This window comes from Oryzias melastigma, linkage group LG13 (assembly GCF_002922805.2).
Source record: "Oryzias melastigma strain HK-1 linkage group LG13, ASM292280v2, whole genome shotgun sequence".
Classification (NCBI taxonomy): Eukaryota; Metazoa; Chordata; class Actinopteri; order Beloniformes; family Adrianichthyidae; genus Oryzias; species Oryzias melastigma.
The window spans coordinates 6830748-6844374 of NC_050524.1; the positions used below are offsets into that span (position 1 = coordinate 6830748).

Consider the following 13627-nt stretch of genomic DNA (forward strand, 5'->3'; position numbering starts at 1 on the left):
CTTACAATCTGCATTGCGAAATCAGGAAGTCATTGTTGATGGTTTAAGGTGATCACCACAACACTACTTTGAGAAGGGGAGGGGGGCACTGCAGCTGAAGCTGAAAGTTCTAGGGATTCTAGTGTTAAAGCTACTAATGGTTAAGATGTGTGCTTTACATCCAGTGTGCCCATGACCCAATTAGTCGACTAATCAGAAAAAATAATCAGTGATCAGTCGACTATTAAAATAATCGTACCACTACAGCTCTGCAGAAACTACCATATTTTCAGCACTAAAAGGTGCAGTTAAAACCATTGATTTCTTTCAAAAACCCACAGAGCGCCTTGTATTCCTGATTAATTCATTATTACTGAAGTTGAAGCCATTTCGTCAAAATGTCAGTCTGTTTTTTTTTTTTATTATGAGTTGCTAACACGGTTTGGTTTGCAAATATGCTACCGTGTTTTTTTTTGTTTTCTTTTTTTTTACGTATTACTATAAAGTTTGGAAGTTAGTATAGTCACAGTAACATCTTTTTTAGCAGTGCCAGTCTGTTTTTTACGTGTTGCAAGGTTGAGAATAGCATAGAGTCTTTCTCTGCCTTTTCGTGTTTTTTTTTATTCGAGGTTTCACAGATTTTTTTTCAGTCATGTGACTCTTCCAATTTGTCACTTAAACTCTGACAACTCAAGACGCTTGTGTGAAACTTTTGTGTCCGAAGGTGCGGCGGTGCTGAGGTGTATCTCCGCACCCCTGGAGAGCACGCCGGCCCATCGGGTACCCCTCCCTTCTCTGGCATTAGCCGACTCAGAAGCGGCCAAAAAAAATAACCTGATGTGCGGAAGAAGACGACTCCAGAGGATAACTATCATCTGGATCAGGTGTTTATAGTGGATTAATCTGACCTCTTCTGGAAAAAGATGTCATCTCACACTTATTTGATGAAGGAGGGAGCATGCGCTCCTGGTTTTAAGGCACAGACAGAGAGGATAAAAAAAACAACAATGTAATAATGCAAAGTAGTATCAAATTTTCCTAAAAGGGTAAAAAAAGAATGTGGCTCCTATTTTTTTTTTATAGTACCAAACAGGCTCTTTTACTAGTAAAAGTTGCAGACCCCAGGTCTATTTCTACATTCACACAGCCTTCGGCAATGCTTGTTCAAGCAACCACTCGCCTAAGTTTATGTAAACACACATTGACACCCGTTTTGGGCATTTGTATTAAAAACTCTTGAGTTCACACGTCGCTACCCAAATTTCTACGCAAGTTTCTACGCAAGAATTTGGATTGGGCCTAAGTCTTTCATACCGGAATAGAGCTATGGAATAAAAATTTGGAACAAGATTTGCGAGATTTGCACCTCTTTGACATTTTGCACCAAACCTCTTCCAACTGTAGGTGGCAGGCATGCGCTAATAAACTGAAGAAGAAGAAGCCCCTCCCTGCTTTTGGGCCAAATGTGTGTTCAAGAGTACGTGTCAAATTCTAAGTGTGTCCGTAGCCTCAAAGTTCGGTGCTCCTTATAGATGGCATAAGTTAAAAAATAGACCATTCATAAATGGTGCTCCCTATAGAGTGGAAGATACTATATATCCTAGAAATGACGCTGGCTTTTTGGTTTTGGTCTGAAAACCTCATAATCATAATTAAAAGACCTTTGGAAATAGTTGAAAAGATGGTCAGAGTGGGTCTCCTTCCAGAAAAGGCCTTGCAGAGGCTTTGGACTGCAGTGACCTGAGGAAGAAATGAACAACAATGCACAGTTTGCTCTCTAGCACAAGGCTGCATGTGTGACACCACCCACAGAGTCATCATCTGCTCTTTCAGTCCACGGCTCAGCCTCTGCCTGATGTATTCAGCCTTTCAGCTCATCATAGCTGGAAATTTTACTTTAAAAAAAAGCCAAAGTTTTAGCTTCTAGTACCTCCAAACACGTGAGGGTGAAAACACAGGCTATTGTTTCATCCTGTATTGACTTGTTGTCAAGTCAGTAAATCTTCTTTATGCTCGGTAATTGTGTTTAAATAACATGGTTATCTTTGGAGCTAATTGCTTCAGCACAGATGACCCACAGTGATTAAAAATTATCACAGCATCCGTTTTTAGTCATGATTAGGCAAACAAGATTTCACCTCCCAAAGCAGTCTGATGGATGCAGGAAATCGCTCATTTACTCCAGAGTTTAATGACATTTTTGAATGGAAAAGAAAAATATTTTCTTTTTTACAATAAGTTCTGCATCCCAAATGAAAAACAAAACATTAAAAATATAAATAAATCTTTCTGGTGTTATTTATTTTTACTTTTTTTTGACGGCTTATCAGCATCATAATACAGAAATTGGATGAAATTCATCACTCAAAAGCTGCCAAAAATATTGAAAAACACTAAAAATGTCAAAACGAATTAATGCAAAATTAAATGATATATTTGATATAATATAAAATGATAACATTTGCTACAAAGCAGTTTCAGAAAAGGACATAAACAGTTTAATCAAATTGTAAATTTAATAAAAGTGTAAATATTAGAAGGACTGTTATTAAAATAGTATCTTGACAGAAAATCTGACACGAGAACTTTAAAAAGACAAATGTTCAGAGTTTATGATTGCTCCATGGTACAGGAATAGTTTGTAATAGTTCACTTACCTCAGAGAAGAAGATTAGATTTGGCATTAAATCACCAGGAACCAGACTAAGTCCACACACTCTGTTTGTTTTCCATCAGTGCTGCTTGTTTCAGGGCCACCTGTCAGACTGCGGCTCACTGTGGCTCTTCAGTTGATTGCCTTTGCGCGGTGGGCGGTTTTTCTGGCGGATTTTAATAATGAAGGTGTGCCCCGGATTGACTGTTTAATTTATCAGATTTTTTTTAATAACTGTAAGATATGAAAGCACTTTGTAAACGAGAAATGACGCCCAGTAACGATACGGTTTACAGGGCGGATGTGTCATCAATGGAGGAAATACACTTTCTTAGAACAGAAAAATTGCTTACAGACACATCTGTTAAAAACCCAGTCTGATGAAAATTGTGTTTTTGGTATGTTATGTTTATGTAGCATTTTGCTGGTGATGCAGGGTATATATAAAGAAAATAAAGCTTAAAATTGCATTTCTGAATATTTCTTTATTCAAATCGTTGTGAATCAGGAGCAGATGAAAAATGCTGATTGAAAAAATAGCGTATTTGTGATGGTTAAAAATACTCTGGGCGGGCCACAAGCTCCTTGCTCATTTCCATTCTAATCAATCCAAATATAGACAAATAGATCCATGAACGTCTTCATTTTCCTTGTCTGACCCTGTATCTGGCTCAAAACTATACGGCTTGATTGCCCCAGTATTGCTAGATATTTTTGCTGCAGCAATAATGTTAGCTTGGAGGTTTGAGGGAGCTTTAAGAATGTTGGAAAGAGTGTAAACAGAGAACTCTCAGCAACAGGGAAAGGGAAGAGGGGTGGAGTTGCTTTACGCCAACGATCCCACCCACAAATTAGAGGCGAATTTCTAATAAAACTATCATTCTACAGAAGCTATGTCCAAGAAGATGAAAGATTTTTTTTTATTTCAGAAAAAAAATGCAAAATCATAATTTAAACAAATAAAAACTCAAAAGATGATCAGTGGGACTTCAAGTTTAGTTAACCTGCTATGCAATCTTTTAAACTTAAGCAGCACAAAGAAAAAGAAACAAAAACCATCCTTTTTTAGGGTGCAAAGTGTAAAATGAACCTCAAAATTACAAATACTATTTCATCCAATGTAAGAGTAATTGTCCAAAAATTAAAAAAAAAATGATCATATTTGCATTGCAAATGCACAGTCCCAGTCAAATGTGGCATTTCAGCCTACCAGGAATCTTATTCATTCGTGTTTTACATGATATTAGTTCATTTTTCCTTCATCTTTGGCATTTTATTTCTTGTTAAAACCGCTCGTAGTTGTCTGAAGAACGACGCTTCCATGTGTCTTTGAAGGCATCACAAAGGCTTTGTTGTTTTGTCGCCCTCTGCTGGACGTGAGCGGAACCACTAGTTGTCAGGGAGCTGCGTCCTTGGTTGCTATTGACAATGGAGCGTGTAAACACGCTCGGCTCAAGCGGAAAGGCGAGCAAATGAGTTTTGCCCCTTATTATATTAAAAGAACAAAACTTGAAGCAAGTGCCTGCCTCTAAAATTACAATATTTACCTTCAAAGCTTTTGTTTTCGCCCCGAAAATGCGCGCAGGAGTTGAGTTTTGACTGCCAGGAGGACACAGCTAGCAATGCGGCGCTTCTGCTGTCACCGAGAGGATGCAAGTTCTTCATGAGGACTTTTTCTACCACTCGTATCCTGCCAGTATTTGAGCTTTTTCGTTTGTTGAAATTGATAGTTATATAGTTATAAGAGTTATATATGTGCGGCCACGACAAAGTAATACATTTTTAAACGTGTTTGCGACATTTGTTTCCTTAGCAACCCACTTTTAGGAAGTCGAGGCTGGAAAATGATGCACGTCTGGACAATGACAGACAAAGTTTGGCCAAAGACCAGAAGTTATGCAGGAGCAGAGCGCGGAAATTCTCCCTGGAAACCAACCGACGTTGGAAGTCAGTTTTGTTTTATTCCTCTCTTTTTACTCCAGTTCCGTCGGTTTACGGCAGAGCATCCTCTCCTATTCCTACAGGAAACAGATGCTGCTTTGTAATAATTCCATTTTAGTCAGACACATCACAGGAAATGATGTGAATGGAGCTTTGTAGGATTAGACACTTCCAGCTACATCCCATAGCAATAAGTACTACTACACCTAAAGTTTATTTTATTAACTATATTTGTGTATAAGTACATTAAGTCTACTATAGACCATCTAACTGAATACTTGTTCAGAATTTTTAAAATGTAAAATATATAAATAGTATATAAAATTTAAATTTCAAGTATACTGCCTCACTTTTAACGTAGAATATTTGTAGTGCACTTAAATAGATTCTTTTTTGCTATGAAATACCTGCAGATAAATTTAAATAGTGATATCTGAACCACAATTTCAAAATAAAATACCTGTATGACCCATGCAGAAGAAAGTGGAAGACTTTTTTATGTGATGTAGCGAAGTTTGCATCTATTTAAGGCAATAAAAAAATAAAAACAATTTGAGCTTGAGTAATATTTGTAGTAAACCAATTTTGTTTTCATCAGCAAAAACAGACTTTTTGTAAAAAAAAAAAATTAAATGAGAATTCCTCAATTTGTCAATGAAAAGTCCACTTTTTATTTGAAATATCAAGTCATTTCAAATAATTTATCAAAAAGTAGTGTATGTAACTGTACTACAAGTATATTTAGTTGGTTTTTCTTACTTGAAGTTTACTTTTTATATACTATCTGTAAACTTAAAATGTTTCAATTTAGCCTGAAGAAGTATTCCGTACTTCTTAAACTACATATAGTTGCTAATTATACTTACATATACTTAATAAAATAAACTTTAAATGTACTACTTTTTGCTAAAGGTAATAAAAGTTTATAAATGTAAAAAGAAACAAAAAAATTCTGCATATTTGAACAGAGGAAAGCAGCTTTACTCAAACTGAAACTACTTCTGGCTTACCGCATGCCGTCTTTGTTAGATAAAAGCACAGATATTAACTCTGATTAATAGTCTGTGCACCAAAGAAGGTTATAATTGCTCGCCTCGGGTCACAGGGCGTGAACGTCTGCCTCGTTTATTGATGGCTGCAGCAGGTTTCTGTTCCTTAAACATGTCCGTGCTGAGACCAGATCAGTACAGATGAACATAAACTCTTCTTGGGCTCTGTCTGGTGACTCAGGGCTTTGCACGCGAGGCGGAGGCAGAGGGACGTGCAAGAAGAACGACTGAGGGAGGAAATCCTGCAGCAACGCCGACAGCAAGTACAGGATGTAACCGAGCGCTTCCAAAGAGCACATCTCCCTCCGTCGCAGAGATACAGACAATGTAGGAGAGCGGTTTCATCCACTTTGACTCATAAAGAAAATGTCCTCACTTGGTTTTTTTAATCATTTGCAGCTTTCAGAAGACACGCCCTAAACATTGAAGATGCACTTAATCAAATTCAAGGCAGTTCCTACACCCAGCGGTCCTCTTTCTTGTCGAGCAACACAAACATCAGCAGGTAAATGAGGACATTACTCCAAACACCTCAAAATCACAGATAATGACAATTTAAGTCTTTTGATTCAAGACATTTTTTTTTTGCTTCTGGTTTTAGTTCAAAAGAATAGTAGTCCAGGCCCTTTTTGAGCTTTTTTTTCTACTTTATAATTTTCTCTTGTAATTTATCTTTAAACTGCTATTTCTGGACATTTTTATATCAATCTTTTTGGTGAAACTTCAGCTTTTTTTCCAGATATATTTTTGATTTTAGTTCCAAAATGATTGAAGATGGCGCCATGCAAGGACGCAGTGGCTCAGTGCTCTTCTAGTTGACGTTTTGTTTGGTTTTATTTTTTACTATCTATTTTTTTCTCAAGCAACATTAACCAAATAGCCAAAACGACTTTCTAAGGATCTGAGTTTGCGTTTTTTTTTTTCTGGAGTTTTGTTGTGCATGTAACATGTCACAATGACAATAGTCTATTCTATTTGATGAACCTGAAAGTGTTCATTAACCTTAACTCCGAAATGAACTCCATTTCGTTGCTTTATACTTCAGACGTGCAATTAATTCTATTCTATTCTATTCTAAATTTTGTCATATTTTTACCTAAAAAATCACAAAAAATTCGATCAAATTGTTTTTATGTTTTATAGCAAACGATCAAACATGTAGAGACAAAATAAAAATGTGTAAATCTAAAAACAAAGAAAAGATCAAGCCAAAGCTATGTAAAACTAGAAAAGTTGCTTTACCTGCCATAATGCTAGTGGGAATGCTTTTTGCGGAACTGATTGCTCAAGATGCTAAAGCTGTTTGCTGAAGAAATGTATTTTTATTGCGTAATGTGAATTAACATGCTGAATGTTTTGAGTGCACAAAGAATTGGAAGAATTTCATTTTAAAAAATCGCAATGTTGCTCAAATACTAGCTTAACAGAACTAGCCCAAAAAACCTCAGTAGATGCCAACTTAGCCAAAAAAAGCTAACATGTTACTAAATTTTAGCTTAACTCCAAGTTAGCTCAAAAATGGTCAGTAGATGCCAAATTAGCCAAAAAAGATAGCACGTTGCTCAAATACTAGCTTAACACAGAACTAGCCCAAAAAATCTTGCTAGATACCAACTTAGTCACAAAAGCTAACACATTGTTAAAATATTAGCTTAACTCCAAATTAGCTCAAAAAAACCTCAGTAGATGCCAACTTAGCCTCAAAAGCTAACACGTTGCTAAATTTTAGCTTAACTCCAAGTTAGCTCAGAAATGGTCAGTAGATGCCAAATTAGCCAAAAGAGCTACCACGTTGCTAAAACATTAGCTTAATTCCCAATTAGCCCAAAAACTCAGTAAATACCAACTTAGTCACAAAAGCTAACACGCTGCTAAAATATCACTTTAAATCCAAATTAGCTAAAAAAAAAATCCTTCTTAGATGCCAAACTAGCCAAAAAGAAAAAGCTAGCGCATTGCTAAAATACTAGCTTAACTCAGAATTAGCCCCAAAAAACTCTTTAGAGGCCAAATTATCCAATAATATTAGTACGTTGTTAAATGTTAACTCAAAATTGGCCTTAAAAATCTCAGTGCGCAAAAAATTTGATGATTTGCATGGGGGAAAAAATCACAAAAAATTTTACAAAATTGTGTTAAAAAGCATGAATTTCCTGAACATACAGAATTGTAATTGCAGAAATTGCAGACATTCGAAAAATTCCCATTCAATTCAAGGGGGCTGAAAACCGTAAACCGTAAAAACCGTAAAATGTATGAATACCAAAAATACAAGCGATAACGTCCTTAACATTTTGATACCAAAATTGCAGAAATTACTGAAAGTGTGATTGAGTTAAGAAAGAAAGATAAATAATAAGAAAGTGAAACAGAATCACTAATTGGCTCACAACTAGTCTAAAGAAATTAGGCGAAAGTTCCAAGAATTTATTCTAGGAGTTATCACCATTGTGTCAAAACTCCAGTTAGGTTTCTTTTTAATCAAATTTTTCAAAGTTTTAGTTTTTTTAAACCTTTACGGTAAATTCTGAATGAAAACACCAGCTGGTGTGATTTGCAAACTCACCAGTGAATTCAGATAATTGAGGGTTAACTCTGAATCGTATTCAGTTTTTCTCTCAAAAGCTGCACGCCGTCTCCGAGGCCTTTCATTGGAGGAGAATCGGGCCGACCGTCTCTGTCTGCGGTGGACTCCTACACTGAGCTGCTGCAGGAGCAGTGCAGACGAGTGCAGCATCAGGATGCTGGCAGCCCACAGGCGGTGCTGATGGGGGGGGAGCAGGTATTTCATCCTCAGAAATGATCACTTATGTCATGTTTTCTTTCACAAGCGCAGACACAACTGCTTAAGTAAACATGGTGACTCCTTAAAGATTAATTTTTGATGTTACTGTTTATTAGTTCAATTAGTTCAGTGCAGTATTTTAACCTTTTATGAGCCAACGTACATTTCTCCTTGATAAAAATCCACCAATGGAAAATGTAAAAAAAAAAAGATGCTCTAGTCTGGGGGTGGGTAAACTTTCTTCCTCTTGGGCCACAAAAAGTTCTAAAATTTGACAGATTCATGACATGTTTTGGTAATTCTCCTTCTAAAAGAAGGAAATAACACAGGATCTGGATAAAAACATGCCTTAAACTTGATTGAAAATGACTTTAAAACACTATATTTTTTTTATTTTTTTTCAAAACCCTGTTTTTTGTTCTAATTTTAGCACCATTTTAACCAATGGACGACATCCCTCAGGGAAAAACTCAAACTCAGCGAAATGTTGTGTTCATGCTGTGTTGGAAAAATTGGAAAAATGACTGTACGACTTGGAAATCGCCCATGACGAACAACAAATCTTCAAACACAGCATGAATGCAAAGATGAATTTATTTGGGGAGACACCTGAACTACTTGGAAAATAAAACATTTTTGTGGGTAATCAAAATCTTTTATTCCAGTTTGCCAGGGTAGATTGAATAGTTTAATGGACCGTAATTGCCCCCGGGCCAATTTCTGATTTGAACAACTTATTATTTAATTCTACAGTCCAAGTTTAAAAAGAATATGAACAAAAGAAACAAGAGAAGCCCGACAACAAAGTCCGCTGTTTGTCATCTTCTTCCTGTTGACTGAGTGTATAGATGCAAACTGGGTGAGTTACCACAATCATTTGTTTGTTGGAAGATTTAAAGCTATTTTAACACCTCTGGGGTTGATATTATCTACTATGATTACTCTGAACCCAAACTTTTCCAGAAACGGAGGAATACAGAATTGTGACAGATGTTGGAGCATGCCCAGTGAGACCTAAAGAGAATTAGTCCAAACATTTTTTTTAATCTATTTATTGACAGATGTAAACCTTAAAAGCATGCATAGTGAAAAAAAACTACTAAAATGAATAAAAATTAAATTAAAAACATAAAATTAAATCAATCGGTTGCTAAAATGTATTTGTCATTTAATAAACCTCGATACTCAATATGTGATTGTTTAAAATCAGAGAAAATAATAATACTAAATATGAAGAAAACATCCACTGTATCACAATTTACCAGAAGAGGTGCAGGTTTAAAGTTTCTTAGCCACATGTTTATGGCAGAGGCGTCGAAACTGTTCTGGAGACTTTATTCTGGAGTTCTTGTGTTATTGTCACACTTTGATGAAAATGTTGTTTTTATCATGTTCTTGTTGCAGTTTTTTCTAATAATCGAGGCCATATATTAAGAAAATTAAGTTTAAAGTAACATTTGGGAGTATTTCTGTATTCAAATCGTGAATCAGGTGGAGATGAAAAATTACAGTTGGAAAAAGATTAAGAATACCACAAACTTCCTGTTCTGAGCCATCATGGAAAGGGGAGGGGAAGAGGGGCGGGGTCGCTCTATGCCAACAGTACCGCCCACAAGTCAGAGGCCAATTCCTAATAAACTACTGCCGCTCTGCAGAAACTATGTCTCAGAAAACAACATTTTTTTTTTTTTATTTTGGCTAAAAACGTCAAAATGTGGGAATAATTTAAAAATAGATCAAATATGATCGGAGTGGGACTTTAAAGGGACGTGATGGTTACTCTACCACCAGTCCAACCTCCTCACATAAGACATGTTTAACAGAAATAGGAACATTTTCTTCTCCATCTGTTGTTTCAGATCATCCACCTGTCTGACAGCGTCTCCAGCAAGGACAGCTTGGAGGACGAAGACGGAGATCACTCCTCGTTTTTCCTTCACCTTGAGAAGACCCAACCCCCCCAGAAAGAGCCGAGCGCTTTCACTTCCTCAGGTCAGACCTCCTACTCAGTGATGAGGCTCATCAATGAACACATAGCCCAATCGGACGACGGAGAGGAGGGAGAAGTCCAGAAGTGGCCTCACAATGACTTCCACGTTTCTAAAGCTTCTGCTGGAGCTGAGACTTCTCTGAAAGACTTCAGCTCATTAAGCCTTTATGAAAAAACCAGCGGAGGACCGTTTGAGTTAGCATCCTTTCCAGGAAGTTCCATCGGACTAACCGTGACAGATGCAGATGCTCCACCTTTTTCATTATTGGATTTTAGTCAACGTAGCATCAGTGGCGACCGATCCAGACACAAATCAGCTGTTCTGCACTTCTCTGAAGCTGGCAACAACAAAGACTTTTATTTCGAAGCTCCACCAAAGTCGGAGTATTTCTTGAAGGATGATTCCTCACATGATAAAACTAAGGATGTGACCAGAAGAGAAAACGCAGATCTCCGTGGTTCGATCAACAACCTTGATAAGGTTTCTGACTTTAAAAGTGAAACTCAAAAGTCATCGCTGCACCAGAGCGCGTCTAACATCCAGTACGAAGCACAGAGACGCTCTGACGGTCTTGACCCCGACTCAGAGATCGTTTTCATCAAAGGAATCCTAAAGAAACCGCTGAAACATAACTCGGGGGACCCCCCACGCCCGTCTGCCCCGGGGCAATTGATTTTTGCAAAGCATGTGGCTGCGGCACTCAGGGACAGCGTGGAGTTGGCCCGAGCAAAAGCCAAGAGCGTGGAGGTCAGCGGCGCCGGGAAAAAGAAGCTGCGCTGGTTTGATGAAGTCCACGTGGAAGAGAAGCTGAAAGCAAAAACCTCCCATCCGGAGGGACCAAACCTGATCCCCGGACCTGCCGCCGCTCATCACGTTACAAAAGAAGCCTGGACAGATGTTGGGGTTCAAGTCAACTTGCCCCAAGAAGGAACAGATGAGGTCAAGGTGCACCGCTCGAACGGGCGGACCCGCTCGACGAGAGTCAGAGGGGCTCCCGTTTCCTCACAAACCAGAAAGGGCACCGTCATGCGACCTCAGTATGCCGCCGACGTGCGCCACATCGCTAAAACCCAAGGGAAGTTCATGGTTCCTCGCCCGCCTCCCCGCAGCAACCGCGCCACTAAGACCCCATCTGTTTACCACATCCAGGAGAGGAGCCCCACAGAGGGAGCGCTCCCACCCAGAACCGCAGATGCTGCAGTCACCTACGCCCAGCCCCTCTCAGAGGCCTGCTCCGAGTCTCCAGGTCATCCACAGACTCGCAGCAGAAGAGGAGCGGCGGGCGATGAAAAGCGCCTCTGTTTGGACAGCACTCCCACAGACGAGGAGATTTCCCAGCTCTGGCACGGCGTCCGCTGCGCCTTAAACACAAAGGACGGTAATGTGCTTTTAGTCCAACCGCTCAGACTTGATGTTTCTTCTTATTTAACCTGATTTTTTATAAAAGTGTGAAATCTTTAGTGCATTTTTTAAATATTTTTCATATTAATTTGATGTGTGGATCTTTATGTTTAAGTATTTTTGGTCTGTTTTTACATAATTTACCTCAAAATCTTGTTTTTAGCAAAAAACATACAAAGCCAAGTCATGGAAAGTCGTCCATCTGTCAGAAATCAGAGCCGATCTCTACAAACCCCTCAGGTAAATGAGAATACATGATAGAGAAGTAGTATTATGTACAAGTAAAGATGTTTCACCTCCTCTTCAAGAGACTTTTTCATGCAGAAGGTAAAAAATAATCATTGAACTGTTTTTATCTTCTATATTTGAGGATTTTTGTCTAAAATAAAATCAAGTAACCTGATTTTTTTACCTACTTTGATGGAATCTACCTCAAAGTTCCACTATATTCTGAAAAGACTTTAAATGCTTCCCACATTTACCTCACAAGCCAGACTTTGGACATGCCTTATTTACACCATCATTCCTGCTTCTTTCAGTTTGACAAAAAAGTTCAGAAATGGATTTTATGTGAAACCGTTCTTGATCTCTTTTTCACTTTTTTATGCAGTCCAGGAAGGAGACGGTGATGCTGATTGGTCCACATTCAGGTACCAAAAATCCCTCGAAGTTTAGGATCATTTTTGTCTGTTTAGACATTTACTCCCAGTCAAACCATTTCTTTTTTTTTTTTTTTGCAATTATTTTTTGCTTGTAGGACACAATTCCAAATGAATTATGTTGCCAGACAATATTCTGTCTTTATTTAAACCAGCTTCTAGTAAAAGGAGAGATTATTTCAAAGTTCCTTTGTGCACCAACAACTCTGAGGCAAACCCATATTTCAATTCAAGGCATTAAATTGTGGAAGTCAGTAGATAGAACGCTTAAACAATCCATAAATGCTATTCAATTAAAAAAATATGTGTAAGGACAAAACATGAAAAGATGCACTACAATTATGGAGTTTAATTGAAAGGACGTGGAGTAGACCTCGATCGGATTAGGATGGGGTGAACTTGAATTTATTTTTTTTGTATCTTTTTAATTTGTGATTGGAAGGAGCAGATATTATTATAAGATAAATCGACTCCGATTGCCACGTTTTCCTTTTTTCTCCTTTTCTTTTGGAAATGTTATCAATAAAACCAAACTAAACTAAAACTAATTTTGTAAAACAATAAAAAATATTGTAAAGATTGTTCTAACACTAATGTCAGTTCTGTGTTCACCTCCAGGTTTTGAAGGTCCCACCCGGTTCCACCTGACCGACCTGCATCCTGGACGCCCCCTGGAACAGAATCCTGCTTCTGTTGCCATGGACACCGCCCAAACACACAGCTCTGGATCGGTGCGGCGGACCGGCCAGCAGCAGGAGCTCATCTCCATCTCTTCTGAGGAGAGAAGAATCCTGGTCTCTCTGGACAGACTCAACCAGCAGCTGCACTGTGGGAAAATTCTGTTTGTCTCGATCTGACGTTCCTCTGAAATGTGTGACAATGATGATGTTGTGACCAGGAGGTTGTGGGTAACTTCACACTAAGTGTTGCTTTCCTTTTTTTTTTTTTTTTAGGTTTGCGGAACCATCCGGGGGCTAATGCTGGAACGGGAGCACTTGTTGACACCCCCTCGGTGAGAGATTTTCTACTCTTCTAAACACAGAAGCTAAAGAACCAATCTGATGAAAATTGTGCTTTTTTTTAAATATTTTTAAAATGTTCTTGTGGGATTTTTCTGATGACCTATTAAGGAAATGAAGTTTAAAATCTAATTTTTTATTATTTTTTTA

General features: G+C 38.0%; 2 protein-coding genes across 7 annotated transcripts in view; one reads left to right on the forward strand and one right to left on the reverse strand.

The window, feature by feature from the left end:
* trpc6b (transient receptor potential cation channel, subfamily C, member 6b) overlaps positions 1 to 4015 on the reverse strand; it is a 17466-nt gene extending 13451 nt beyond the window's left edge. For both annotated transcript variants that reach the window (XM_036214877.1, XM_036214876.1), the window contains exon 1: positions 2637 to 4015. The gene's annotated coding sequence lies outside the window, so the exon portion shown is untranslated. The remainder of the gene's footprint in view (positions 1 to 2636) is intronic.
* cep126 (centrosomal protein 126) overlaps positions 4001 to 13627 on the forward strand; it is a 12115-nt gene continuing 2488 nt past the window's right edge. Inside the window, exons 1-10 of one of the 5 annotated variants that reach the window (XR_004948910.1) lie at positions 4001 to 4317; positions 4460 to 4579; positions 5804 to 5949; positions 6022 to 6127; positions 8233 to 8404; positions 10237 to 11776; positions 11963 to 12039; positions 12410 to 12449; positions 13077 to 13329; positions 13412 to 13470. Coding sequence is in view for 4 of the 5 variants with exons in the window: in XM_024276522.2 (XP_024132290.1) it covers positions 4283 to 4317; positions 4460 to 4579; positions 5804 to 5949; positions 6022 to 6127; positions 8233 to 8404; positions 10237 to 11776; positions 11963 to 12039; positions 12410 to 12449; positions 13077 to 13286; positions 13412 to 13470 (2505 nt within the window). In the remaining variant the exon portion in view is untranslated. The remainder of the gene's footprint in view (positions 4318 to 4459; positions 4580 to 5803; positions 5950 to 6021; positions 6128 to 8232; positions 8405 to 10236; positions 11777 to 11962; positions 12040 to 12409; positions 12450 to 13076; positions 13330 to 13411; positions 13471 to 13627) is intronic. The other 4 variants (XM_024276522.2, XM_036214873.1, XM_036214874.1 and 1 more) reach the window with 4 other exon arrangements.